The following is a 27192-nucleotide window of genomic DNA, read 5'->3' as shown; positions in this document are numbered from 1 at the left end:
TCTCCAAATGGATTGCATATATTTTTGGAGTATTTGCCAATAGCCTAAGTGCATAATTTAAACCTTTTGATAACTGGGTTCAAGCAAAGATGTGAAAGGACATCCAATAAGAAAGTGTCTTGGTGAAAGTGGTAGTGGATCTCTATGGTCTGTGGAAACAGCAAAAATAGGGCGAGTTGAGACACCTCAATTTATGTCAACACTGTATAAAAAAGTTGAGGATTGTTTTTCCTGTTACACAAAGAATATGATATTTGACACCTTTGACTGCGCTTTCCCATAAACCTCCAAAATGAGGAGATGAAGGAGGAGTAAATGACTTAGTAATCCCTTGTGTAGTGGAAAAAGCTTGAATGTTTGTTTTAAATTTGTTTGAATTTAAAAGTTGGTACAAGTTGTAAAGAATATTTTTAGCAGAATGAAAGTTAGCACCGTTGTCAGAAAAGATTTGAGCAGATATACCGCTCCGTGAAATAAATCTTTTGAAGGTGGAAATAAACGACTGTGAAGTCAAATCAGAAACTAGTTTCGTAAATGTTTGTAAAATTAGTTTTGTAATGTTTGCACTTGGGTGTAATATAATAGGATGTTTAACATGGTATTGTAGGAGAGAGAGTTGAAGTCTATCTCCTACATGAAGTAGACCCAAATCGTCCAAAAAGGGATCTAGAGAACTGAGCTTACTTTAACGATAACTTGATTATTTTTAAGATTCTTTATCTCATTATTGAAATGCATGAATTGTGATTGACATATAAAAAACTGAAGAGTATGGTCTAATTCCTTTGTAGTTAAGAGTATCAAAGATACGTTCAGACTGTTTTGATTTAATATTGTGAAAGAATCTGAAACAGAAGTTAAATGTTCGTAGTAAAGTATACACAGATGAGAATTTCTGTGTATAATCAAATACAAAATTAGATACACATGAAATTAACATAGTTTTGCGCCTTTCTAATGAACATTCAGAATTCAATTACCTCATTAAATATAATATTACGATCCTTTGGCCAATGAGAAGATTGTAACAGCCAAAGAGGACCATGCCACCGCTGTGACATATCAAGTAATTTACCTGGTGAGCAACCTCTAGACAGTATGTCTGCTGGATTACCAGAGGATTTGATGTAATGCCAATTGGTAATTGAAGTATTTTGGTGAATTTCAGAAACTCTGTTACCTATAAATACCTTCCAATTCAAAGAATGCCTGTGAATCGAGCAAAGTGCTATTGTGGAATCCATTAACAAATGTATCTCGTCAAATTGTATCTTTAACGCATTAGATACCTTTTGGTATAAATTTTAGAATTATTGGAATGAGTAATTTGGAAATTTAGTGTGTCTGAATTGTTGTTCCATAGAACAACAAGTACGTATGTTATATTCTTGCTTATGGTATGGATGAACTATGATTAGACATAGAAATGATAAACCACACTGAGGTAGAAAAATGTAGATGTGAAAAACCATACTGTTGAAATTATTTGGAGATTATAGTTTTAGTTAAATAACTTCATTTAGGTTATCTGAACCTGTAACGAGATCAATATAGAAATCATTTTTAATGGCTAGAAACTTGTGGAAAATTATTTTCATTTTCAATTTATATTTGAATGAGACATCTTGTGACTAAATATGGTGCACATGAGGTTCCATAAGGTCAGCAATTTTAGCTGAACCATCGAAAACAAACCATTCAAATTTTAGTTGTAAGAATAGTTTTTAAATACTGGATAGTGGGGTTAAGTAACACACATTTGATCTGTCTATTAACAAATCATTGGAGTTAAGTAATGACATGTGACCCAAATCTAAATATTCTTATATGAAAGTGGACTGACTAGTCACGTTTAAGATTAGTATTATTGTTTAGCCTTCTTTTCAACAAAAAAATCTATCCTTTGCATTTATGAAGGAATCTGCCTTGACTATTACGAGTAAAATTGAGTAGAAAATGTTTTTTTTTTTTGGACAGAGAACTTTCATTAAATGGTATATCAGAATTTCTGCGACCTTCCAAAAGTTTTCAAGTACAGCTCAAAGATTTGTAGAATATTTACGAAAAATAAAAGATGCAATGGTATTATTGCACTTAGAGTTAATAGGAAAGCAACCTCTGAGAAAATATCCCAATTCGGTTTTTTGGAAAACAGGATATTCAAAGTTTAAAATAAATTTGTTAGGAAAAATAAAATTCAAATAAAATTGAGCTCAAATGAGGATGTCAATTTCATTTATGTTAAATTCCGGATCTGCAAAAAATAGATTATGAGGTAAATCAAGATGTGAAATATCATAGGATATGTTTGTAGGCTATTTGTTATTTTTCTTAAAATAGCACATTGCAATTGGAATGAAAAGTTCACGTATAAAGAATGCTTTGTCAATACAACACTGTATTCATAATGAGAAAGTATATTATTTATTCCTAAAGTGGGAAAATCATTTTTTATAAATGAAAGTACTAACCTTAGTATAAACTTATGGGCATAAAAATTTGCTTGAATGCCAGAATATAATGATACTAGACATGTATGAGTATTATCCATGTACATCATTGGTAATACATACTTTGGTAGATAAAATTATATTTTTGTTTGACTGCAATTTAAATGACGAATGATTATTATTTTTAGACTTACTGTCTTTTAATTTAGAATTAATATTATTTATATGAAAAAGAGTATTATGTTTCTGAGAAAAAATCTTACATACACTACTAGAATAACATTTGTTAACAGAATGACCCTTACTTAAACAATTCTTGTTCTAAAATTTTTTTCCGTTCATAAACAAATAAATTAAAAAATTTCTTACAACAATGTAAATAATAATAAGAATTACAAATCAGACACTGCTTATAATTAAATTTTGAAAACAGCTAAAATTATTTGCCTTATACTGCTTGTTAGCATTTACGTTAAAACATCTAGTATAAGATTTAGTTCCATTGTTGTACAGTTGTCCTTTGGAGTTATTTCTTAAGATGTTTTTATGGTTTGACTTTCATTAATATTTTTAAAGGTGGAAAACTTTTGATTTGAAAGTTTATCCTTCATAATCTGGAGGTATTGTAGTCTAACTTTGATGTTAACAACTAAACAACAATAAATTCATATGTATCAATCAGAATATGCATTGTTACAACAGCATTCACATATAAAGATACTTTGATAATAAATTTGGATAAATTATCCAAAGATTCTCCTTTTATAGAATTTAATTTTAAAATACAATCTGCATTATGAGATGCAAAAAGATACTTATTGTCAAATCGTCTTTAATAGATCTAATGCAATTATATAATTTTCATTCGTGATTGGTCAATTTTTAATAACAGCTAAGGCTTTGTCCTTCAAGGAAGAATGTAGATAATGTAGTTTTTGTAAATTACTAGTCGTTTCTATTATGTACTTTTGCTAAATAGATTATAATAATGTTGCCAATCAATAACATTACTTCTGAAGAATAGTAAATGAATCGGTTGTGGTTGTTTGCTTAGTTGCTGTAACTACATTGACTTCTTCATTAATTGCTGTTTGGTTAATATATTATCTATCAAACATTGCAACTTACATTCAATACTGCTTAAATTGTCTTCATTTTGTACACGGTCAAAACAAATATACTCATTTTCTTCCATTTCAAGTTGCATTTGAATGGTGTCATATTTGCCTTGCAACTCAAGAAGGTTTCTTAGTTTAATTCGTTAGACATGACTATCAACTTGAGACATACTTTTCAATGAATGTACTGATTCTTAGAAGATTTAATTGATCCTCTCTGTCTTATTAATTGTTCTTTATTCATTATAAAATTAATAATCTTAATTAACAATGTGAAATATAAAGTATGAATTACATGAGAAATAATTAAATGAAATTTCTTAACCGTAACGAAGAAATAAGTTGTAGGCTGTTTTCCATTTGAATAGTTGGCAACTTTAATAAATCCTTTTTTATTAACCATAAATTAACATATTGAAGGTTTGTAAAATATAATCTGGATTGTCTTTCAATTGAAGAATGACACAATAAACCAAACCGTCACATGACTGTGGCACGGAGGACCAAAAAGAATGTTCGAATAACTATGCCTTATTGCACCTTTATTTATTCAGAACCTTTATGGCACTGGATCATTTATATCTTTAAATAAATTGATTGCTAGTCTGTTCAATATACGTTTATATAGTACATAGATTGTCACATATTTATATTTTATATCACATAATAAAAAGTTTTAATAGTGTATATCTAAATTAATTAGTGTTTCCATTAAAATCATGATTAATATATTTACATTTGTTAATAGTTAAGTTACACATATGAAAGAATGATTTTGACAAACAATACAATACATAAAAAGTAATATATCATACAATACATAAAAAGTAATATATCATACAAATCAGCTGGTGAACTCGTCAACTGGAATAACAGACTTATTTGCTTTTATGAACTAAGAAGAAGAAGAGACAGTTAGTTTGTTTACCATCAATAAGTTGGAAACAAAACATGAAACTGAACAATAATGTTGTATATCACTAGTAAGGAAAACTACTAGTTTCAGGACTAATAAATTTTCTCAACTTCGCGGGAACCTGTCATGAAGTATGTCATAATCATAAATATCCAGTGGAAAACATCCTACTGTAATCAAATTAGTTTAATTTATACACAAACAAGTATTTCAGGGTTACAAGCATAAAAGTAAGAAAAATCTAGGAAAAAATTAAGAAAAACCTGTCCATGTCTTAAAAAATCATCTTCATGCTTAGTATTGTAAACTCAGTAAAAGGTGTGGTCTTGAATGTTTCCATAATGTCAATGCACATTAACAAATAAAAAACTTTTAAAAACTACATAGGTATAATAATTTTAAATATTCATAGAATAATATATTAAACAGAATATATCTTTTTAATATGTAAAATGTTTTCAGGATCACAATTTATAACAAATGATGTCTCAAAAGACAATAATGAGCAAAAAACACTGGATATTTTGAATTGTACAGAATTTTTTTAACCATCAGCACTAAAAGTCTAATATACTACCTTAGAAAATAACACTGTAAAATTCTGACCGAGGTAAACATTATGTATTGTTAATAAGCGTCGTTCTATTTTGAAGCAGATTTATCTTATCTAATAATACAGAAAACAAACCATATTTTGATTATCAAATTTATTATTGCTGTCATGGTACAACTAAAAATTTAAAACATATATAAAGTTTAAATTCACTAACCTTTAAAAATGTTCATGAAGGGTATTAATTTTTCTAAATAATTTTTTATAATGAATCATTGAAGAAGAATGGCTGAAGAAATACTGAAACAAATATGATAGGGGCAAATTTATGCTTAGTTCAATATCATGATAATCATCCTCTTCTTAAAAGCATGAACTGCAAAGAAGGCTACACATAGTTTTACATTACTCCTGGCGTTCATCTTTAATGAAGGATCAATAGGATAAACTGAAAATATAATGACAAATTAATTGATGTAAACTACTGTGAGAATAAAAGATATAGAAAATTGCCATCACAGTAATTTGTTAAACTAAAATTGATGTTCTTTTTCATAGTGAACATTTAAAAATTTCTGCTTAAATTTTTTTGGTAAATAAAATAAATACTAAAAGTATAAAAAATGAAATAATAATTTATACTTACTGATGAAATGTAAACAACCAGTGTGCTTAATTTGTCCCATCTGAATCTGATATTATTTTTCTCTTTAGTAGATTTATGTTGCCTTACTACAAGTATACTAAAAATAGCAAAGTAGAATAACTGCTTTTAAAAATTTTACATTTAAGTTTTACTTTTAACATTTCCCTTGTTCTATTTTTGGACCATCAAAACATATTCTGACTTGGTCAACACACTTTACAGCAGCTTCATGTGAACGAATTACTTCAAAAGCAAGGAATGCAGATACATGAGGTTTCCAACTAAATTAAGGACAGACTTTCAGATCATCACTCCACTTACACACTCATAACAGGTTATCAAAGTGCAGTTTGGTCTTGTACAGGCTCTGGTGAAACACTGTTGAGCCACTAAGAAAGTATAGAAAGAAGACAAAGTTTGAATTCAAACTCAAACAAAATAAATTAACTTCTACTAGACCCTGGATCCTACCCACCGGGTTGGTCTAGTGGTGAACGCGTCTTCCCAAATCAGCTGATTTGGAAGGCGAGAGTTCCAGCATTCAAGTCCTAGTAAAGCCAGTTATTTTTACACGGATTTGAATACTGGATCGTGGATACCGGTGTTCTTTGGTGGTTGGGTTTTCAATTAACCACACATCTCAGGAATGGTCGAACTGAGAATGTACAAGATTACACTTCATTTACACTCATACATATCATCCTCTGAAGTATTATCTATATGGTAGTTACTGGAGGCTAAACAGGAAAAGAAAGGGAAAAAGACCCTGGATCCTATAATATAAAATAACAAAGGTTGGTGATGGTGAAAACACCAACTGACCTAAGTTAGCTTTAAGGTAAAAATTATTATTTTTTTTTTTTTTTGAGATAGAGAGAGATATGACATTAATTTGATTTGCTCATATATCCACAGATTAAATTTTTGTATCGCTTCTACTATTAAAACAAATTAATAAAATGTGTGGTAGTTTTAATAATGCTTAATTTAAGTTTCATAAAAATTAAATTGCTTAGAATACTTAAAACTTTTAGTGTTAATTTTTAACTTCTGTTAAGAGTTGTTCAATTTAATTAGTGTCCCACATGCCAAGAATCAGTGAATTGTAGCATCTAATCATTTCTAGTAAAATTTAAAAAAATCTTTATTAATTTTCCAACCATCCTAGTACCATAACCTTTACAATTACAAGTCAATAACTAAAACCACCGGTTTTCTTCCAGTTTCTATTACTGCAAAATAAGATTTATCATGATTAATTTATAAATAAGAAATAATAATGAATGGACAAACCTCGATGAGATCAGAAGGACAAAGAAACCTTAATTGTAAATTCGGAAGGCTACAAAGTGGTACTGATGTTGTCATACATGGTTTTATGGACTGATTATCTGTTGCATACCTATAAAAAAAGAAGTAAATAAATGGGACGTACTTTTTAGTTCAATAAATTAAAATTTAAAAAATAAAATTTCTTAACATCTAACAATAAAGAACAAGTTTCAATATATAAACTAACTTTCATATTCATTACTTGAACATTAAAAAGTAGCATATCTGCACCTTTTTTTAAATGAATACATTAAAAAAACCAAGAGTGCTTCTTAAAAAAAAAAAATACTGTTTAATTTAAGTCGCCTATGGGAATGAAGCCACCATGCATAATAAAAGCTGCAAGTTGTCTGGTTTTGAGTAAATAGCTTTGTCAGTAAATATAGTAACCTGTGCTGCTTATCATGTTAACTTCATTCTATACGACAGATTTTTGTAGCAATTTTTCTTTAATGCATGAAATTATTTACTCAGTTGTTGAAAGAAAGCTGTGGTCAATGTAGAAATATCCAGAAATAAAAATAGTCAAATTAGATAACCTAAAAATTTAAAATTAGCTTAAGTAGTAAGGGGAAAGTTACAACCATTTCTTTATTCTAGCTCTGAATATTACTCTTTACACTGATTTAATTAATACATTCAGCGTTTAACATACATCCTCATTTTAAACAAAGCTTTCCTTGTTTCTCTCTTTCTGTTAATTATTTAAAAATAAAATATAATGTTTAAGAATTAAGAATAAAAGTATGTCTCGTAAATTACTTGCTTAATATATAAAATGTTATGGAAGGTCACTGCACATTTTAACTGTTACATTGAAAACAAAAAAAAGCAGCTGAATTCAAATGAAATTTGATATTTATACGAAATTCATATTACTTAAATTAAGAGATAATGCTGAGGAATTACTTGATCAGCTTCAATTTTGTTTATAATACAATTAATATACGATAGTAGAAGTGCTTAGGATCAGGAAAACACAAGACAAGATCTAAATGTCGAAAAGCTGGTTTGGATAGTGGGTGATTCATATAAGGTCTAAGTCCGCACCATATAATCAGTAATCTAGTCAATTAGCGGAGCAGTTTGTGCATTATCAAGACCTGTTCAGATGCTAATTTGTTCTGTGAAGAGAGAGTAGGGTTAAGTTTAGATTTATATGGAAGTTAGGATAAATTATAAAGGTATGGCAATACTTTACACCATCTTGTAGGGCACTGACCGAATTTATGTTTTAACAAAAATATACTCACTACAGAGTCAGACTACACCACATGTCTGTACTATTAATCGTGTGAATGACAGATAATCAGTCATCTTCAAAGGTGAATGAGTCCGACTCTTTACAACTATTAAGGTAAACTGTAAGAAACTCTTTAACTTTAACCCTACCTCTTCACAAACTGGATTAGCATTTGAACAAGTCACCATAACTCACAGAACTGACTGCTGATTGATTAGGGTACTGATACTGATGTGGTGCGGACTTTGACCTTGCACAGGTCACCTGCTTTTTGACATTTAGAGTTTGTGTTTTCCTGATCTTAAGCATATCTCTATGGTAAATTAGAATTTGAAGAAAACTAAACATGTTCAAGTAACTGCTCAGAATTACCATCTAATGTTTAACCTAATCTAGTTACAAAACAGTAGGCATAGTTAAAAGAAAGCTATCCTTTAAATAATAATAATGTTAATAAGTTTGGGTGGCAGTGCTATAATTTTCTATGGTGTTGTTTGGTGGAAAAGCCAATTAAAAAGAAAACGGTTTCTAAAATATTTTTAATTTTAAGAAATGAACTTCTTGTTTCTGGATTATTAATTTAGAATAAAACTGTCAAATACACAGAATAAACATATAAATAAACAGTTTAAATACTTATGAGGATTTACTCCAGGACAAAACACATAGAACCATTTTCATTATTACAATATAAGTTTTATTTGAAAAGTCACATGTAATAAAATGCAAACTGTTTAACTATTTCTCTAAATATATGCCACTTCATTCAATCTTCAATAAATAAATTATTAAAACATATTTGTACTTTAAAAGCTCTAATATAATCTTTACACAGAATAAAGTATTAAAATTTTATATTATTTACACAGAAACTTTTAATAGAACAAAATTTTCTGTAAGCAAACCATAAACCAAAACCTTAAAAAATGATACGACATGAAGAAAGAATGATTTGGGGTTGCTTGTATCACTGCTATACAAATACAAATCTAAAACATTATATATTTTGTAACTGAAAATTAATCTACACATATGAACACACATTGGTCAGAAACTTCATTATAAACAAAAATTGGTTAACGCAGCTTAGTACAATTAATGATACTACGAATAAATAGTTTTTAGAAAGTTTCATCACTGCTTTAAAAAGTCAGCCAAGCATACAGTTTTTGAGATAAACCTGCTCTGTCCAACAAAAAAATATAAAAAATGCAACACATTGAAATGCTTTAACTGAAAAGTTAATACTAATACAAAGATTAATACAAAATAAGTGAATAAGTTAACAAATAAATAATGGCCTAAGCAAGTTTCTAACAAAGATTATACGCAATATAGCATTAATATGGCTGTAAATTTATTCTCTATATTTTAAATTAACAAAAACAAAATAAATGTTACAGCAAACTGTTAAGTAAGTAATAAAAACAATTAAATTACAAACCAGCTAAATGCATCCATTTAACGAAAATTATAAGTCATTAAAGATCACATAGTTACAACCTTCGTGTTGGTATAGTGTGATACACACACTTTCTATAAACAATACATTCATTCATGAATTATTATAAAGCAACTGAGTTAAACTCAACACATTCAGAAACTACGAAAACTCACACAGGGTTAAATGCCTAATTCTGCACCTCCCACTATTTACAGTGTCATTCATTTATCATCAGCTGATTACGTCTTTGTTTCTGTTGTAAAGATAGCCAAACTCTAGATAGTAACATCTTAACGACGTACTTGAAAGCATTTTGTTGAATAAAACACACTTTAAGATATTTTTATTACAATGTAATACATATATAATTAAATTAAATGATTGAAAGTAATGAGTATCATTATTTAAAAATAATACCCATAATTTTAATTCATATGAATAAAAAGTAAAGTATAAGAACTTATTTTACTTTCTTCTGATTATTGTTATTCTCGTACCAAATACTTTCTTTGATTTTTTGGAGATTATTATATTATTTATTTCTAATCGCAGATATTTCGCTTTCAATTTGGTTTTCACCGCCATCCAACAGATAGCGTTTAATTTTTGTTATAACCGGCAGGCAGAAACAAGTTTAGCATTACTGTAGTTTGATAAAGTTGCAGGTCTACTTATTTGAAGATACAATCTTGAAATATTAGATACAAATGTTTTAATTTCTAAATTAAAGATTCTTAGAAAAGAAATTAAAATTAAACAACTTTTACTTATATACTAATTATTGTATAGTCATGATAGATAAATTTTAAGATGACAATATTTTGGTTTTTTTTCAAATAACAACTGAATGAATATGATACTCTGAAAAAAATTGTATTACTTGTACTGTCACAATAATCTAATGGCTTTGTTATGGAAGCCTAACTGGAGGAGTTGGCATTATATGGTTAATTTCATGTTAGGGCGAAGTAGCTTTATATTATTAAATAATTCATTTTAATTTTATTTGTCCAAATAAATTAAACTTTCGAAATGGATGATGCTACCCCATTAAGTTGTCTATATGGCTTAGAATTCCCGGTATAGTATTAACATTTTTGTACATGTGTATGTTATGGCATTTATAGGTTATGTTTTTATTCTCTAATAAACATTTTGGTAATTCATTTTTTTGTTAGTATAAGTTCATTGCAATTTATACCGTTGTATTAAGTGACTGAAACTATGGTTTTTCACTTATATTTTTTGTAGTTGGTAATTCGTCACGTTGTCATCATCCCTGTGGTTACCTTGCTAATAAAATCCTTACCACAATGCTAAATTTTTTGAAAATTGTAATTTCCTTTACAATGTTTATGTTATAGTTTACACCATAAGAATGATGAACAAGGTTAAAGTTCATTTTTTTAAAGTTTAATTTACTGAAAAAGAAAAATGAGTAAGCCTAGTTATTAGAACTGTACACATATTCAAGTTTACTTTATGAACTCTGGTAATAATTACTTTATAATAAACTGCAGTCCTTATAAAATATATGTTTCCTCTTAAAGAACAATTGATAGAGCTTCTAGATAACAGCTATTAAAAAAACCCCGTGGCATGTAACTGTTAATTTATATTGTAATATTTTATTTATTACTTTTTGAGTTGAAATGAACTTAAGCTAATTATATTAAGTTACTCTATATTTTGTGATACTGCCTTGATAAACGTGATAGTGGTTTTCCTTGATCCACCTAGGCAAATGTTAGTGCAGTTACTTTTTTAATCTAGCTTTAGCAGACCTATCTAGTCCAGAATTATTTAATAACATACCGAGTTGGATTACCTTTTTTATTCATTTTTATATTCTTCATTCAAATGCATTTTTGATCAGCAGAACTTTTAATTTTTAGTTTTGTAACAGCATGTCGCATTTTATTTTCCTAATATCTGAATTATATTTTAATAATTTATTTCTACAAATTAATACTTCTTTACACATTACCTTGCTACCGTCTGTGATAGTTTTGTGTTTTATGTATCCTGTATATTTAATCACTGCTTATTATATCCATTCTGGACACCCTACACAAATAATCTATTTCTAACAATCTATACTTTTTTCACCCAACTGACCACATTTGTATGTCATCAGCTAATACTACGACCACAATCACCTTTGCAGTACTTCATTGAATGGGAAAGCTAATGATTAATTTATTCGTTATTGTGGTTAAAAAGAATGAGTTTAAACTTTTCATTGCTACATGGCTCTTAACTGGTATCAAACATCATTGTTGTATTTCCTTTGGTAACATTTTTGTATTTCTGGATGAGAATTCCTATTTTCCTTCTATCCTATGACAACAGGAATAAATTTAAAGATTAGATTTATGCCTAGGAGCATGAAACCTTTTTCTTTCAAACTTTTATCAACAAGAACTCATTGTTTCATAATTATGTTATGTAACTGAAAATAGAAAATTTAAGCTCATAACAATAATAAAGAATTACAATAATTTTAATAATAAGATTTTTCAACAAAGAATTGTTGAAAGTGATTTGTTCATGATTGAACTGTATGATTAGTTTTAAATTACTAAACAATTTTTTTTTTTACACCTGACAAAATGTTGTCAACATTTTTTTCATTATCAGTGACATACTAATCACAGTGAAATTATATGGCTGTTGTAACAGCAGGAATTTCAAGTTTGCTTGTTTTACTTTACTGGCGTATTAAAGATAAAGTATGGTGCATGTCAAAAATGGGTATCAGATTTTTTTGCAAATCTATGTTTTACAGTTCAACTGGTTAATCTAGACAAACTAAACACATGTATATATGCACACATACATATGTGTATCAAACTGCTTTTGGCCTTATATCTCAGGATTGAGCAAACCGATTTTCTTCAGATTTGGCTTAAACATTTCTGTACATGGGGAATTTATAATATTAATTTTTTTAATTTGTTAAGGGGGTGGGAAATATAGCGAAAAATCAATTAAAATTTTCTTTAGATTCATTTAAGAAAAAACTGTATTAAAGGCAAATTTGTTACCTATAATGCATATATATTAAAAAAAATTTCAAAAAATAAACCCCAAACTCTTAAAATTGAAATATATATTTTTTTGTTCGTTTACTCATTCCCTTTGGTTAAAATACTTTTAAAAATTTTTTTGAAAGTTTATACTTCATATACACTGCTATCAAGAAATATAAACATTTTTTAAAATTATAGACCTTGGACCTAAAATGCACAAAGTCTTTCAAAAATGTTCTTTTTCTTATTTTAGCCTTTATTGAAAGGAGTCTTAAGATTTAGAGAACCTAAATATATGAATATTTTTATTATATAAAATATAATAATATAAATAATTATTAGTGGTTTCATTTCAGTATACCCCTTCATCCCTAACAATTTGTTTTACATACTCCTGCCTGCACAATTTTTCCCATCTACCTGCCCCTCCAATATCAAAGTGATTATTCCAAGATGCCTTAAGATGAGGCCTATAAGTCTGTATCTCTTTTAGCTGTATTTTTCCAAATACTTCTTTTTTCATCAGTTTGCCGCAACACTAGTTCATTTATCACTTTATCCACCCATCTGATTTTTAACATTTTCTATAGCACCACATTTCAAAAGTTCTCTCAGGTTCTTCGATCTTCCAAGTTTCACTTCCATATATAAAGCTACATTCCAGACATATATTTTCAAAAATGTTTTTCTGATGTTTAAATTAATTTTTGATGTAAGTAAATTATATTTCTGACTTAAATCTCATTTTGCCTGTACTATTTGGCATTTTATATCACATCTCCTTTGTCCATTTATAGTAATTCTACTTCCCAAATAACAAAATTGTTCTACCTCCATGGTCTTTTCTCATCCTATTTTTATATTCAGTGGCCCATCTACTTTCTACTACATTTCATTACTTTTGTTTTGTTATTTATTTTTGCATAGGAATTCATCCATGCCTTTCATTTATTCTTTTTTACTTTCACCTAGAATTACTATACCATCAGCAAATCATAGCATCTTTATCTTTTCACCTTGCACTATTACTTCAGATCTAAACTGTTCTTTAAAATCATTAACTGCTAAATCTCTTCGATTATTAATGTTGCAGTTTGGTTCCTGTAAATGTTAGTAATTGTTCTATCTCTATACTTGAACCCTAAATTTTTTAAAATGTTGAACATTTTATTCCACTCTACGTTATAAAATGCCTTTTCTAAGTCTATAAATGCCATATATGTTGGTTTGTTTTTCTTTAATCTTCATTCTACTATTAATCTGAGCGCTAAAATTGCTTCCCTTGTCCATATACTTTTCCTGAAACCAAATTGGTCTTCTATATAATAATAATAAAAGCTGTGCAAAGTATTGTATGACTTGACTGGTGTAGCCAAAAAGTCATACAATACTTTGGCTGCTTTATTTTTTTTAATATTATGATGGCACATAAGCTATGTAGTCAAAAAATATATTAGATTTGAGCTTTGTCTGTTTATTTACTTGATTACTTTTGTGCATTTTGAATTCTAGAAGTATTAAATTTTGAGATGTATTCCATAAAATTATGGTTTTTTTATAAGAATGCTCATTAACATTATGTACACTAAGCATCAGAATAACAACTGCTTTCTAATCCATTTAGTGTTACAGTTGAAAATTGTGTAGTATGCTTCGACCAATATAACCTCAGGATAGAATCTATAAGAACTACATTTGTTAATTTTTAAATAAAATATTAGTAACTTTAGTACTGGGAAACTCATAAATCTTTATTAAGACAAATTTATGAATCTTGTTAAAAATAAAACAAATTCTTTATCAGTGAACATCACATATGACTGTACCCAGCTATAAAATGGTGTATTAATAGCAACAACATACTTATGTATGTAGCTTTAGTCTCATGACTTCAGTTTTTAAAGCCACCACTCGGTGGTTTTTGAGAAATTATAGTTAAAAGTTTTCACGTTAATATTGTAATTCTAAATCTAAAATTAATTTTTTTTAGGCCCGGTCACTTGCCCCACAACTAGCTGAAACAGATGTTGTAAGATTTTTAGTGGGAACTCAGTCACTAAAAATGACAAATAATCAAGTACATCTTGTAGAACTAAGTGAAGAAACTGGTGCACTGTATAGTAAGGTAAGTTGTGATAGAATTGACAAAAAAATTGTTTAAGGACTAAGTCCCTTAAAAAATGAAAAGCAGCATATTCTATCAGAAGAGGCTTTTGCAAAAAATTATGGTCATGCACTGATGTTTTTAAATAGTACTTGAGAGTGTAAACAATATTTCTTGCTTTGTCAGTTTAAAAAAAAAATTGTATATATAAACATTCAATTAGACGAGTAAATAGAGCTGACTTTTTGTTTAGAACTAGAAAAGTTTCTCTCTTATGGATAGAATCACATAAGCTCATAGAGTATTATGGATGGTTGGATAATTAATTTCCCAGTAATATATTATTCTGCAGAAACTTTTATTTATTTTTGACACTGTAGAGTGTTATATTTACTGATATATATATATATATATATATATATATAAGGCATTACTTCACCAGCCTCAGCCGCAAGTTGAGCTTTTTGTATAGTCACAGAGTCCCCTAACAGATTTATACTATAATAATTTATAAAAACCACTTGCCAACAACTTTTTTTTATATATGTTTTATTACCTTCTGAAACCAAATCCATCTTCAGGAACTCAAAAAACTTTTATATTATTCTTAAAATAAAAAAACTAAAACTCATTCATTGTATGTAAAATGTACAACAGTGGTTGCCATGTTTTAAAAAGTTGTCAACTTAGCATCCAGTTACATTAATAATTTACACCATTATGGTAAAATTGAAAGCAAACTGTGTGTATAGTTATAGTTCAGAACTTGCCTATATAATATATCACTGTTGAATCTTGTTTGTTCATTCATTAATTTATTATTATTAAGATAACAAGTATATGGTATTTTTCCAAGTTATTAGTACCTTGTTTATTATTTGGAAAATCAAGAATTTCAGTAAAATTTTCCAGATTATAATTATGGTTATTATTGATAATGTGTTTAACAAAATTAGACCTTTTATTATACTATTGATATGTTCTCGTATTCTAACTGAAAAAGATAGATTGGTCTTACCAATGTACAGGGTTATCATAAAAGAATGGTGCGGTTTCAGTTATTCATAGGAAGATTGTAGGGAAATTTCTAGTTGTTTTATTGGTATCCCTGAAGGCCTCCAACCCAAAAGTTTGTTTATCAGCAGTTGTAACCACAACATCAGTTCTTGTATTGTTGTTGCGGTGAGTTTGGTGAGTTACTATGTTCTCGGATAAAGAGAAAGCAAAGTGTGTTTTATTGATACCTGAATTAAAATCCGTAATTTTAGTTCAACGTGAATTCGGAAGAGATCCACCACACAAAAATAACATAACACGTTGGTTCAAATAATTAGAAGTAACTGGATCAGTTAAGAAACAGAAATCAACCGGCAGACCAAGTGTACCAGACGAAACGGTTGAACTAATTAGACAATCGGCAATTAGAAGTCCTGGGAAGTCCATCTCCCGTCGAATTAGGTATTCCAAAATCAACAGTTCACAAAGTTTTACATAAAAAACTGAAATTACATGCTTATAAAATTCATATACTGCAGGAATTGAAACCCGATGATTGTGTAAAACGTTACAATTTTGCTGTTGAAATGTTGGACAGAATAAGTGAAAACGAATCATTTTTAGATATAATTTTTACAGACGAAGCTACATTCCATGTGAATGGATGTGTTAACAGACACAATTCACGAATATGGGGCTCTTTAAACCCACACGCAATTATTGAGAAACAATGCGATTCGCCTAAAGTTAATGTTTGGTGTGGCGTGATGAAAAATCGTGTAATAGGGCCTTTCTTTGCTGAAAAAACAATTAATGGAGTTGTGTATCTTGACATGTTAACCAATTATTGCTTTCCTCAGCTGGATGAACAAGAAAAAATTCTTCAACTTCATTTCCAACAAGGTGCTCCCCCCGCACTTCAATGCAGTGGTCACGGAAGCTTTGAACGAAAAATTTGGAGATCGATGGATAGGCTGGCAAGGATCCGTACTTTCGCCTCCAAGGAGTCCAGACATGACACCTTGCGACTTTTTTCTTGTGAGAGTACATCAAAAACGTTGTTTATACACAAAAAATTCGCGACCTAAACCACTTAAAAAACAGGATTAAAAAATTGAGCCTCCTGTTGTATCTCTTAATACTGACAGCACTAGGTTTTTCTCCCAATCAGATTATGAAAACTGATTGAATTTATTTGTTTATTATCATAGAAATTTAATCTGAGAGATTAGTGAACTTTTCTATTTGTGGACAACTGACAAGGGGCATTGTCTAAGACAATAGCCGAATTATCTTCCCAGAGGAAGTTACTCACCACTAAACCATTACTTAATAAATAAAATTCATGTACTTTTTTACGAATTGTGTTTTTATTAGGATCTTCTACATTTTCCTCAATTGAATTCCAGGGTTTTTTTTTGGGAAACCGTAATTCATTAGTAGATACATACTCTCGAAACACTTTGAACACTGAATGCAGCGTAATTTCCACTTATATTAGCATTTTATTAACGACATCCAAAATCAGTGCCATTGGATTAATCTGCAATTCGCTTTTTAAACATTTAAAATGTGTTTTTCCGCACAACCTAAGGTCTTTTTCGTGGTCCTTTTTTCAAAGGGAATATCAATAATCATGCACTATTATCAGCTGAATCAGTATCATACATGGTGTCAAAATAATGGTATAACTCAGTTTGTACAGACACAAATGTAGGAATATGCTGCACTCACATTCCAGTAAAAAAATTGCATTATATTAATTTTAAATAACAGAGTAAATAAATAAGAGAAACACAAAAACTGAACAAGAGAACAAAAGAGTGATCATATGAAAAGATTGAGAATTTTAATAGAACTGAAAAAGTCATAAAATTATATAAACTTTTATATAATGACATTTATATGACAAATTAATTATTCAGTGACTAATGATTATAGTGTTGTGTACAGATATATATGGCCATGTTGTAAATCAGCACTGATACAAAGGACATGCATATGGCCCCATCGTGTATTTGCACTGATACAAATGATGTGACCTTTGGCCAAAGGACATGGTCAGAATCATGACTAATTCACTAACACAAATGTAACGTTTGTTTATTCTTCACTCTAAAGTTAACTGAATATGGTAAAAGTATTTTTGGTTTCTGTGATTTATTCATTAAGTATGAAATGTGATCTTATAATTTTTAGATAAAATATTTGTATTTATTGGTTAGGTTTCTGCATTACAAAGCAGTGTTACATACATTGTCTATCACAGCTAATTGTGTGGGTTCATTTTACATATTTTTTAATGTGTTATATGCAGATAAATTATAAGAAAGATTTTGTTAAAAAATGTTCACTTAAAATGAAAACCTAGATTGCCATTTTGATTGTTAAAGTTATCAGTAGACATTGTGGAAAAGGCATAAACGAAACAAATTATTAAATTAATAAATAACAAAATATCAGGTTGTTTAAAAAATATTAATATATAATATAATATTAAGTTCTTGGAGGCCAAAATTGAGAATAAATTTATTGTTATTGGAAAATAACATTATGAGACTATGTATGCACCATTTTTTTCAATGACTTCTGCCATTTTTCTGGCAACACCATAATCCCATTGCTATAGAATGTCTGTCTGTGGTTTCTGGTCAAAAAACTATGACACAAGGTTTTCACAGGCCTCTTCTGAAACTAACTTAACACTATTCAGGGAGTTCTGCAAAACCAAAACAAATGATGCTCTGATGGTGCCAGGTCCGGACCATTAAAACCACCCAGTCAAGTTCTCTCAATTTGTGCTGGGTTATTAAAAATGTATGCAGACTGGTGTTGTCAGTGTGGTATACCACACTTTTGACTAGTCCAGGCCATTTTTTTTTAATTGCTTGGTGCAATCGCACTATTTGTTGACAATACAGGTCTGAGTCTATTGTTCTGCCTGGTGGCAGCAGCTCATGATGCACGATGCCCTTCCAATCTTTTAAATGCAAAGCAGAACCTTCATAGGCATCAGTGTGAGCTTTGCCATACACTGTGCAGCTTCTCCTTGCTTCGACCACTATCTTTTTTGCACATTGTTATCATAGGTTATCTACTTTTCATCACTTGTGATCAACTTATTCAGAAATGGCTCGATTTCATTGTTTCAGTAAAGATTTGCAGGCAGAAATTCAATTGAGTAAATTTTTCTGTCAGATCATGGCACACAAATGTTGAGCTTCTTTTTGTAGCCGGCTTTCTCCAAATGGTTTAACACTGGTGATGGATGTTTTGGTCATTGGCGATGTCATGGCTACTTACATGCTGGTCTTCCTTGACTTTTGCCAGAATATTCACCTTTTCTGTGATTGGTCGCCCATTGTGAGGATCACCTTGGACATCAAAATTTTTAGAATGAAAGCGAGTTAACCATTTTTTGGCTGTTGCTTTTGATGACATCTTGCCCATAAACAGCAAAAATTTCTTCATGGCCTGTGCAGCATTTGTTTTTATCAGAATAAAATTGTAAAATGGAGGGCAGCTTTGCGGAAAGTTCACTTATCTTCATGATGCAGAACCTTAATGTCCGAGTATAAGAATTCTAACACTTTTTGCACATCTACTAGTTTCAACTGCCAGCTGTCAAATGATGTTTGGACTGACCCACTGCAACTCACATACTTGGATATTAATTTGCTCATGAACAAAAGGCTCATTACATTTTAAACTCCCTGTCAAGTTTTAAAACTTTGTTAATTTTCAGGTATATCAACATGAAGTTGGTGAAGTATGGTCATTAACTTCATCACCAAAAGATGCAGACATATTTGCAACTTGTTATAACACTTTACGACCAGAAGAAAATGACTGTATCATGCGTTCAGCATTATGGAGAATGCCAGAAATAACTGGTGAAGAAGACACAGTTGTACCATTAAAACATATTTGTACATTTGATACAGAGTCTCATGGTGTACAAGTGAAAGTAAGTTAGTGTTTTATTAAAACACTTGCAAACAAAAATAAAAACTTCAGAAGTGAAGTTGATATTTCTATTTTTAAGATAATGAGAACATGTTATTTCAGAAAATAAAGCATTTAAAAAGAACCTAGTTTTTCCAGCAAAACCATATTTACTTTTTTAATAAATTCATCAGGATTTGAAAAATTATATTTTTTTTTAAGTACTCAAAACTTTCGTGTTGATCAAAATTATTATTTTTATTATAATAGAGACTCATAATCTCAATCATCACGGTTAAATTATGCAAAAAAAAAACAAGCAAATTAACTGTAGTTCAAAACTTTTATGCAGCTGTAATTGTTATTAATATACCAAAAAATAACTGAGAATTTTTATTTTTAAATCTGTTGGGGAACAGCTATATCAGTTCCAGCTTTAGCTATGTTCAATATTCCTACAGAATATTGAGATAAGACTTATCTTACCTAATTTTACCAAGAAAGTATTTTCACAGGATCCCACATAATCAGTCAAGATTGAAATATTTAATTAAACTGCATATTAAAAATACTAAAATTGGGTTTTATTTATTATGTGAGTGCTGCTATCTGTTGCAGTTTTTATAAGATTGAGCCCCTCAAACAGAGTCTGATTGTTTATCAAATTGAAATTTTGTAATATTTTTCTAATATATTTAATTTTGTCAAAATTAAGGTAAGATATATTTTATCTTAATATTCTGTTAAAGGTGGTTTATAATAACAGAATTTAAAATATAATTTATCAGTACAGAGGAATAGATCTTATAAAAAGTGTAATTTCAGTAAAATAATATATATATATGAATAACTCAACTTGATCCACTCAATTATAGAATTAAATAAAGTAAAATGACACCTTATTTTTTCATAATGTCTACAATAGTACTTTTGTGGCAACCCATATCATCAATTGTAATTCTTCTTCATAAAATGTTTAGTACCAAATTACTTATTAAACTCAAAATGATAATTAAAATAAAATATAAAATATTTATTATTTAAGAATTAAAAAATTAAATTAACATTAAACATTTTCAAATTTATAATTTTTAAAAAGAAATTAAAAGTTAGATTTATAAAATATGACATCAATTATGATAAAATAAATTAAATTGTAAAAAACAAAATATACTACTTGTTTGGCCAGCCAATAATATAGTACTATTTACTGTTTTGGTGGTTTAAATTTCATGTAATGTTAAATTTTATTAGCACAGTGGTCAGTAAAATTAATTAATTTTTTGAATTTTCAAAAAAAAAAATACATTTATTTATAAATATTATAATAATTGTTGTAGAAATTATTGCAATGAATTTTGTGAAACTATTCACAGTTAGGAAACAATAAAGTTGTTTTGTTTACTAACAGTGAAAAAGGTCTTGATAATATAATACAGGTAATTGATTGTATCATGGTTATTGTACTATGAAGCCACTAATTTTTCACTGATGTTTTTTCTTACAGCAATTTTATGTTTAAAAGAAATTATTCCTTTCACATAAGTTAAAATGCTGTTTTTTAATTCATTTTTTAAATTTGTTACATATTTATTAGGTAACAGCATTTCACCCAAGTGAAAGTACTCAACTTTCCACAGTTGTAGATAATAAGGTTCTTATTTGGGACATGGGAGAAGCAGAAGCAAGACTGAACACAAGCATTTTATTGGAAGGAAAAGGTTAGCTATTTAGTGATAATTAAAAAAAAAATTAGCTTTAATTTCAATATTCTTACTATGGTCATGTTTCTTTTTTGTTTTAGTAAACTATTCATTAAAAATTATGTTACTTTAGGAAATGGCAAAAAATAGTAGTAATACATAGCACGATGTCATTTTAATCTGTTTTTGAAGCCTAAGCAGAAGTATTTCCATGAACAGAATTCATCAATGGTTGAAGTATTAAGAGAATGGTGGACACCTATGTAAAATCTCATGGTTATAATAATTTGTTCCTTTTTATTAAAGAGATTTATGCTATTAGACTAAATGATGTGTAAGTATGTATACATCTCTCTACGATGCATTTTAATATATATATGCAGAAGAAAAAAGATGTTGTGTAACAATTAATACAGACACTCAAAACATTATTATAGTTCAAGATCCGGCAGCTGATTTTTGCAGTTATCTGTTTTTTTAATGAAACTCAATTTAAATGAATGATAAATGATAATTTATTACATTACTGCCGGGTTGCCTAACAAAAATTAGCCGCAATTACCTTTAATTAAATATATTGTAAATAATTAATTTTAACAAATTGCAACTATATTTTTTTTAAGTGAATTAATGTAATTTGAAAGAAAATGATGTGAAGAATGAAAAAAAAAATGGTTGCCAGCTTTCAGTCAGCCACAACCTCTAAGTTGTCAGGTATAAACAGGAATGTTATTGTTAATTATTTACGCGTATCATGTTTTTAAAAAAAATTATATACTAAATTTCTCAAACTAAAGTTTAATTTCTTCTGCGCATAACACATGGTTGCCTGTAAAAAAAATGGCCGCAAGTAGTGGTTGTCATTATTTGAACTAATTACGTTCTCTCTGGACGAGTGTGAACAAGAGAAAAGGAATGCTTATGCTGCATGTTGTAAACAAGAACGCAGCATGACTATCATGTACAGAAAAAATTAAACTTGAATTTTGTTTATAATTTTTTTGAAAAACACAGTGAGCGTAAATAATTAACAATAACGTACCTGTTTACACCTGACAACTTAGAGGTTGCTGCTGACTGAGAGCTGGCAACTATTTTTTTACATTTTTCACATAATTTTCTTTCAAATGACATTAATTCATGTAAAAAAAATATAGTTGCAGTTTGTTAAAATGAATTATTTACAATATATTTAATTAAAGATAATTGCGGCTAATTTTTGTTAGGCAACCGGGCAGTAATGTATTAAATTATCATTAATCATTCATTTAAATTGAATTTCATTAAAAAAACAGATACCTGCAGAAATCAGCTGCCAGATCTTGATATATTATATTCTCTTTCATGTACTTAAAAATGTATAATAATTCTATTTTCATTGTAATTGATGTAAACAGGTCATCCTAAATTTACAACAGGCAAGTGGAATCATCAACAAGTAGGATCTCAATTTGCAACTGCAAATGACACTACAGTACGTGGTTGGGACATAAGGGCTGGAAATAAACAAGTTTGGGCGATTGAAAATGCTCACACACAACTTGTTCGGTAATATAATCATATTTGTGTTTTTTCAATTTCATAATTTTAAGCAACTTTAATTTTTGTCTTTGTAATGGCAACGGTATACATATTTGAAATAAAGAAGGATTTATGGTATTTATTTTATTTTAATGTACATTTATTATTTTCAAAAGAGTACAGTACAATTATCAACTTTTTGCAAAACCTAATTAAATTTTATTGTCATTGAAAAATTAATGATAAAATCCAGAGACCTCTTTTTACAATTTACTATATTGTGGCAAATTTTTATTGATTGATTATTCAGTGTCTCAAATATCATTACTGGACTTATCATTTGGTAAAAAATGAAGTGGCACTTTTGTACCAGTTGAAACTGGCTATATTAAGATAGACTGACGACAGATATTTATTTATATCATATATTTTTATAGGTTTAGATGCTATTTCATTATCTTGTGCATTTTTTAATAGGAAAATGTTAAAATTTGATTTTTGTTTTGAACCGAGATGACTTTAATAAACAAATAATTAATCAAATAATAATGTTTAAAAAAATAATTATTTTTGCAGTTTATAATTAAATGTAAGCCCAATTATTTATTATGGCCAAGAGTGAATGCTTGACAATGGTTAAACTACTAACCATTGATAATGATTATATTGGTAATGATCCTAAATAACATAAATATAAGAGTACAAATGTTTTACCATCACAATTGGTGAAATGTTTTATTAACATAATGTGAATACAAAAATGACTTCTTCAGACATTCAATGAAACTTATGCAATAACACATTTAGCCAGAAACATACGACAGTATAAAAATAAAAAAAGAAGTATGCAATATATTTTTCAATATTTTTACAATAAACACCTCTTAATTTTATAATTTGTTACTAATTATTTAACTTAATGTTCTATTTTATTACTTACAGAGATCTTGATTTTAATCCAAATCGATTGTTCTTTGTTGCAACATGTGGTGATGATGCAAGCTGTAAATTTTGGGACATAAGACAACCAGCCGCACCAGTAATTACTAGATCTGATCATTCTCATTGGATATGGGTTGTCCGTTATAATCAATTACGTGATCAACTAGTATTATCTGCATCAAGTGATGGAGTATTATTGCTTACGAGTGTTGCATCTATTGCATCTGATACACTTGATACATCTGATACATCTAATTCATCATTCCTTCCTGATACAGTTCTTGCTACACATGATCAACATGAAGATTCTGTATACTGCGCAGAATGGTCTTCAGCTGATCCTTGGTGTTTTGCATCACTCAGTTATGATGGACGTTTGCTTCTAAATAAAGTATCAAAGAGTCTTATGTACAAGTATCTGTGAAATGTATATATATATTTAAAAGGCTGTAATAATTAAGAATAATTTCAATATTTGTATAATATAATTCAGTGATGATGAATCTGTTTGTTATCACATACCTCGCTGATTATAGTTAATAATTTACTAATAGTTGCATATTATCATCATCCATTTTCATTTACACTAAGGTTTAACAATTTAAAATTTTCTAAATTATAAAAATAATAGAGTATCGTGCTTTTTTATAAAAAATTACTACTGAAGATATGCAGTATGTAAAACATGAGGGATATGACTATGCTCTGAAAGAGTTATGCATACATTCCAAACTGGTATAAAAATGTTATGTATTATAATAATAAAATAACATGGCTGTAATAAGTATAAGTTTATAATCAGTATTATTTTATAGTGATTTATCTTTCATGGTGAATTTAAAAAAATATTATTTTTTTTGTGTTTATTAAATCATCACACAAGTTTGAAGATTACGTGTAGGAATAAAAAAATTATAGTGTAGGAAAAATATCAAGTCTTAGAATTTAAACAAAACATTTCAGAGACACTACCATCAGTCAAAAATAAAAAAAAAAAATTTTTAAAAGCAGATATAACAAAATAAATCCCACATTAGTCTTATTAGCTACAAACTATATAAAATATCTAATTACAAAGAAAAGAGAAAAATGAATAAATTGTTTTTATAGAAAATGAACAGCTAAGATTTTTCCCTTCAATTTTTAAAAAGGTCTACTAAAAAACCAGTGAACTTACTAATCAGCACTAATATTCAATGAAAAAATGAACTTGTCTAAATGAAATGATGAGTGCGTATAATGATGGTTCTTCTATTAGCTTATAGAACACATTTACTTTACCACAGATACGAATATCAAATAATTTATTATTAAATTTTTCATGAATCCTTTACAGCTTAATTCAAATGTAGGCTATAGGTAGATTCATCTTGTTTATAGTGAGTCTATCCATATCTTGTTAAAGTTTGATGACTGAACCAGAATTTGATAAAACTATAACTGGTCTGGCGTAGTCTGAAGAACAAACTTTCACTCATGACATATTTCACTATTTCTAACCTATTTTACTCATGAAAATAATGGAAAAAGTTCATATAAATATATGTCCTTAAAATGCTTTTGTGAATTACAGCTAATGAAAGATTTCTCTCAGATTTCAGCTACCCTGGTAAAATGAGGTCATATTGAAATTTTTAGGATGTTAAAAAGGAACAGAAATAGTGATTCTTATGGTTTTTGATCTGAAAAATTGAATAAAATTGCTCCCATTACCATATTTGGTAGGTTTAGAGAAATTTGTAGTAAAAACCAATAAATTAGGATAAAAAACCCTGTTTTTTATGTTTGTTGTACAATAACTTTGTTAAATGTATAATAAACAGATAAAGCTTTTAAACAGAAATTGTAGAGAATTTAATTCTGAACAAAATTATATAAGATAAGTTGTGTAAAACAAAAAAAGTTAGAAAAATTTGAATTTTATTTAGAAATGTACACTAGGCCAAAATGCATTATATGTACCAGTTAATAAATAGTGTTAAAAAATGAGCCTGCCATTTTCACCACATTTCTTGGCATACTATTGCACTGCTTTTGTTGCTCTTTTTATTTTCAGGGTTTTCCTTAAATTGCTCAGCTGCATTCATAATGTAGACAATTAAATTCCTCACAAGAATGTATTTTTGTTTTGTATACAATATTTTTCATCCATCCCAGATGCAAGACACAAAAATCAAAAGTTGTTAGATCCAGATGATCTTAGTGGCCAGGAATGTGGATTTACATTTCATGAGATTTACTTCTGCCCATGTATGCTCATTGTGTAATTAAATGTAAGTTGTTGATGCCATCTAGAGTAAAATTTGCCTCATCGGTACATAAAACAATTGACAGAGTTGTCAATTTGAATTCTACCAGTTGCAGAACTTAAAGCGAAGTGGACCATCTCCTGGGTATAGATATTCAACTGGCTGTTTATGGTAACAATAAAACTTGATTTGTTTAAGTGTCCTCTAAACCATCAAATGTGAAACTCCGATCCGCTTAGAAAGATGTCATATACTGACCGACGCCTGGACTGCGCTGAATTGCATCGCTAATAATTTCATCAACAACAGCATAGTGTTGGGCAGATTATTTATAGCTGGTAAGAATACTAGCTAGTGAACCTCTTTCCTGAAGATTATGAAAAGTCATGCTAATTGTTTTGAGATCAGGAATCCTGCGAATCAGAAAACATATTTCATATTCTACTGCAACTGCTGTAGCATTACCACTACATATACCCAAAATGAATATCATTTTCAGAGTTCCTCTGTTGTAAATGGCAAGCCTATCATGTTCAAACTAAAATTCACAGGAAACCATCGCTAATGACAATACAATTCACAGTACCCAATATTCTTTATGTACCTAACAGAATGATTTAAATACTAATACCACATTGCGCATTCTTGATCAGATGATGTTATTTTATTGCAAACTTTGGAATAATAATTTTTCAAATAATTTATCCGTCATTAATAAAAAAATTATTGTCTAAGTAATTTTTATATATTTATTTTAATTTACAATTGTGGAGTAATTTATCAGTTATTTAAATATGTTTTATAGCAATATTTTAAATTTTGTTTTTAAAAATTTTTTAAGTTACCAAAAAAGGATTTGATTTTTGTTTACATTAATATATACTTTTTCTGACATATCTTGTAATGTACTGTTTCTAAATAAAATTAAAATTTTTCTAACTTTTCTTTGTTTCATTCAACTTATAACAGTTAGTTTAGAATTAAATTCTCTATGAGTT

General features: G+C 28.6%; 3 protein-coding genes across 11 annotated transcripts in view; 1 reads left to right on the top strand and 2 right to left on the bottom strand.

Annotated features, from left to right (window-relative positions):
• The window catches only part of Naa60 (N-alpha-acetyltransferase 60), a 46236-nt gene extending 36272 nt beyond the window's left edge, over positions 1 to 9964 (bottom strand). For 2 of the 3 annotated variants that reach the window (XM_075368265.1, XM_075368264.1), the window contains exons 1-2: positions 9703 to 9869; positions 6977 to 7085 (exon numbers count right to left, since the gene is read on the bottom strand). In XM_075368265.1, coding sequence (XP_075224380.1) covers positions 6977 to 7085; positions 9703 to 9719 — 126 coding nt within the window. In that variant the 5' untranslated portion in view covers positions 9720 to 9869. The other variant, XM_075368266.1, reaches the window with a different exon arrangement.
• Positions 9965 to 10603: 639 nt separating this feature from the next.
• Positions 10604 to 27134, top strand: LOC142326089 (EARP-interacting protein homolog). The gene is made up of 6 exons (XM_075368263.1): positions 10604 to 10782; positions 14725 to 14859; positions 19580 to 19801; positions 21377 to 21500; positions 22880 to 23030; positions 23946 to 27134. The coding sequence occupies exons 1-6, from the start codon at positions 10735 to 10737 to the stop codon at positions 24367 to 24369; spliced, it is 1104 nt and encodes a 367-aa protein (XP_075224378.1). The 5' UTR covers positions 10604 to 10734; the 3' UTR covers positions 24370 to 27134.
• LOC142326088 (uncharacterized) overlaps positions 24190 to 27192 on the bottom strand; it is a 64684-nt gene continuing 61681 nt past the window's right edge. For 4 of the 7 annotated variants that reach the window (XR_012756686.1, XR_012756689.1, XR_012756691.1 and 1 more), the window contains exon 13: positions 24225 to 24363. Coding sequence is in view for 2 of the 7 variants with exons in the window: in XM_075368257.1 (XP_075224372.1) it covers positions 24305 to 24327 (23 nt within the window). In the remaining 5 variants the exon portion in view is untranslated. Of the gene's footprint in view, positions 24364 to 27192 lie in introns of all 7 variants that reach the window. The other 3 variants (XR_012756687.1, XM_075368257.1, XM_075368259.1) reach the window with 3 other exon arrangements.

This window comes from Lycorma delicatula, chromosome 6 (genome assembly GCF_047948215.1).
Source record: "Lycorma delicatula isolate Av1 chromosome 6, ASM4794821v1, whole genome shotgun sequence".
Taxonomy (NCBI): Eukaryota; Metazoa; Arthropoda; class Insecta; order Hemiptera; family Fulgoridae; genus Lycorma; species Lycorma delicatula.
This window is presented reverse-complemented; position numbering and strand designations above follow the sequence as displayed.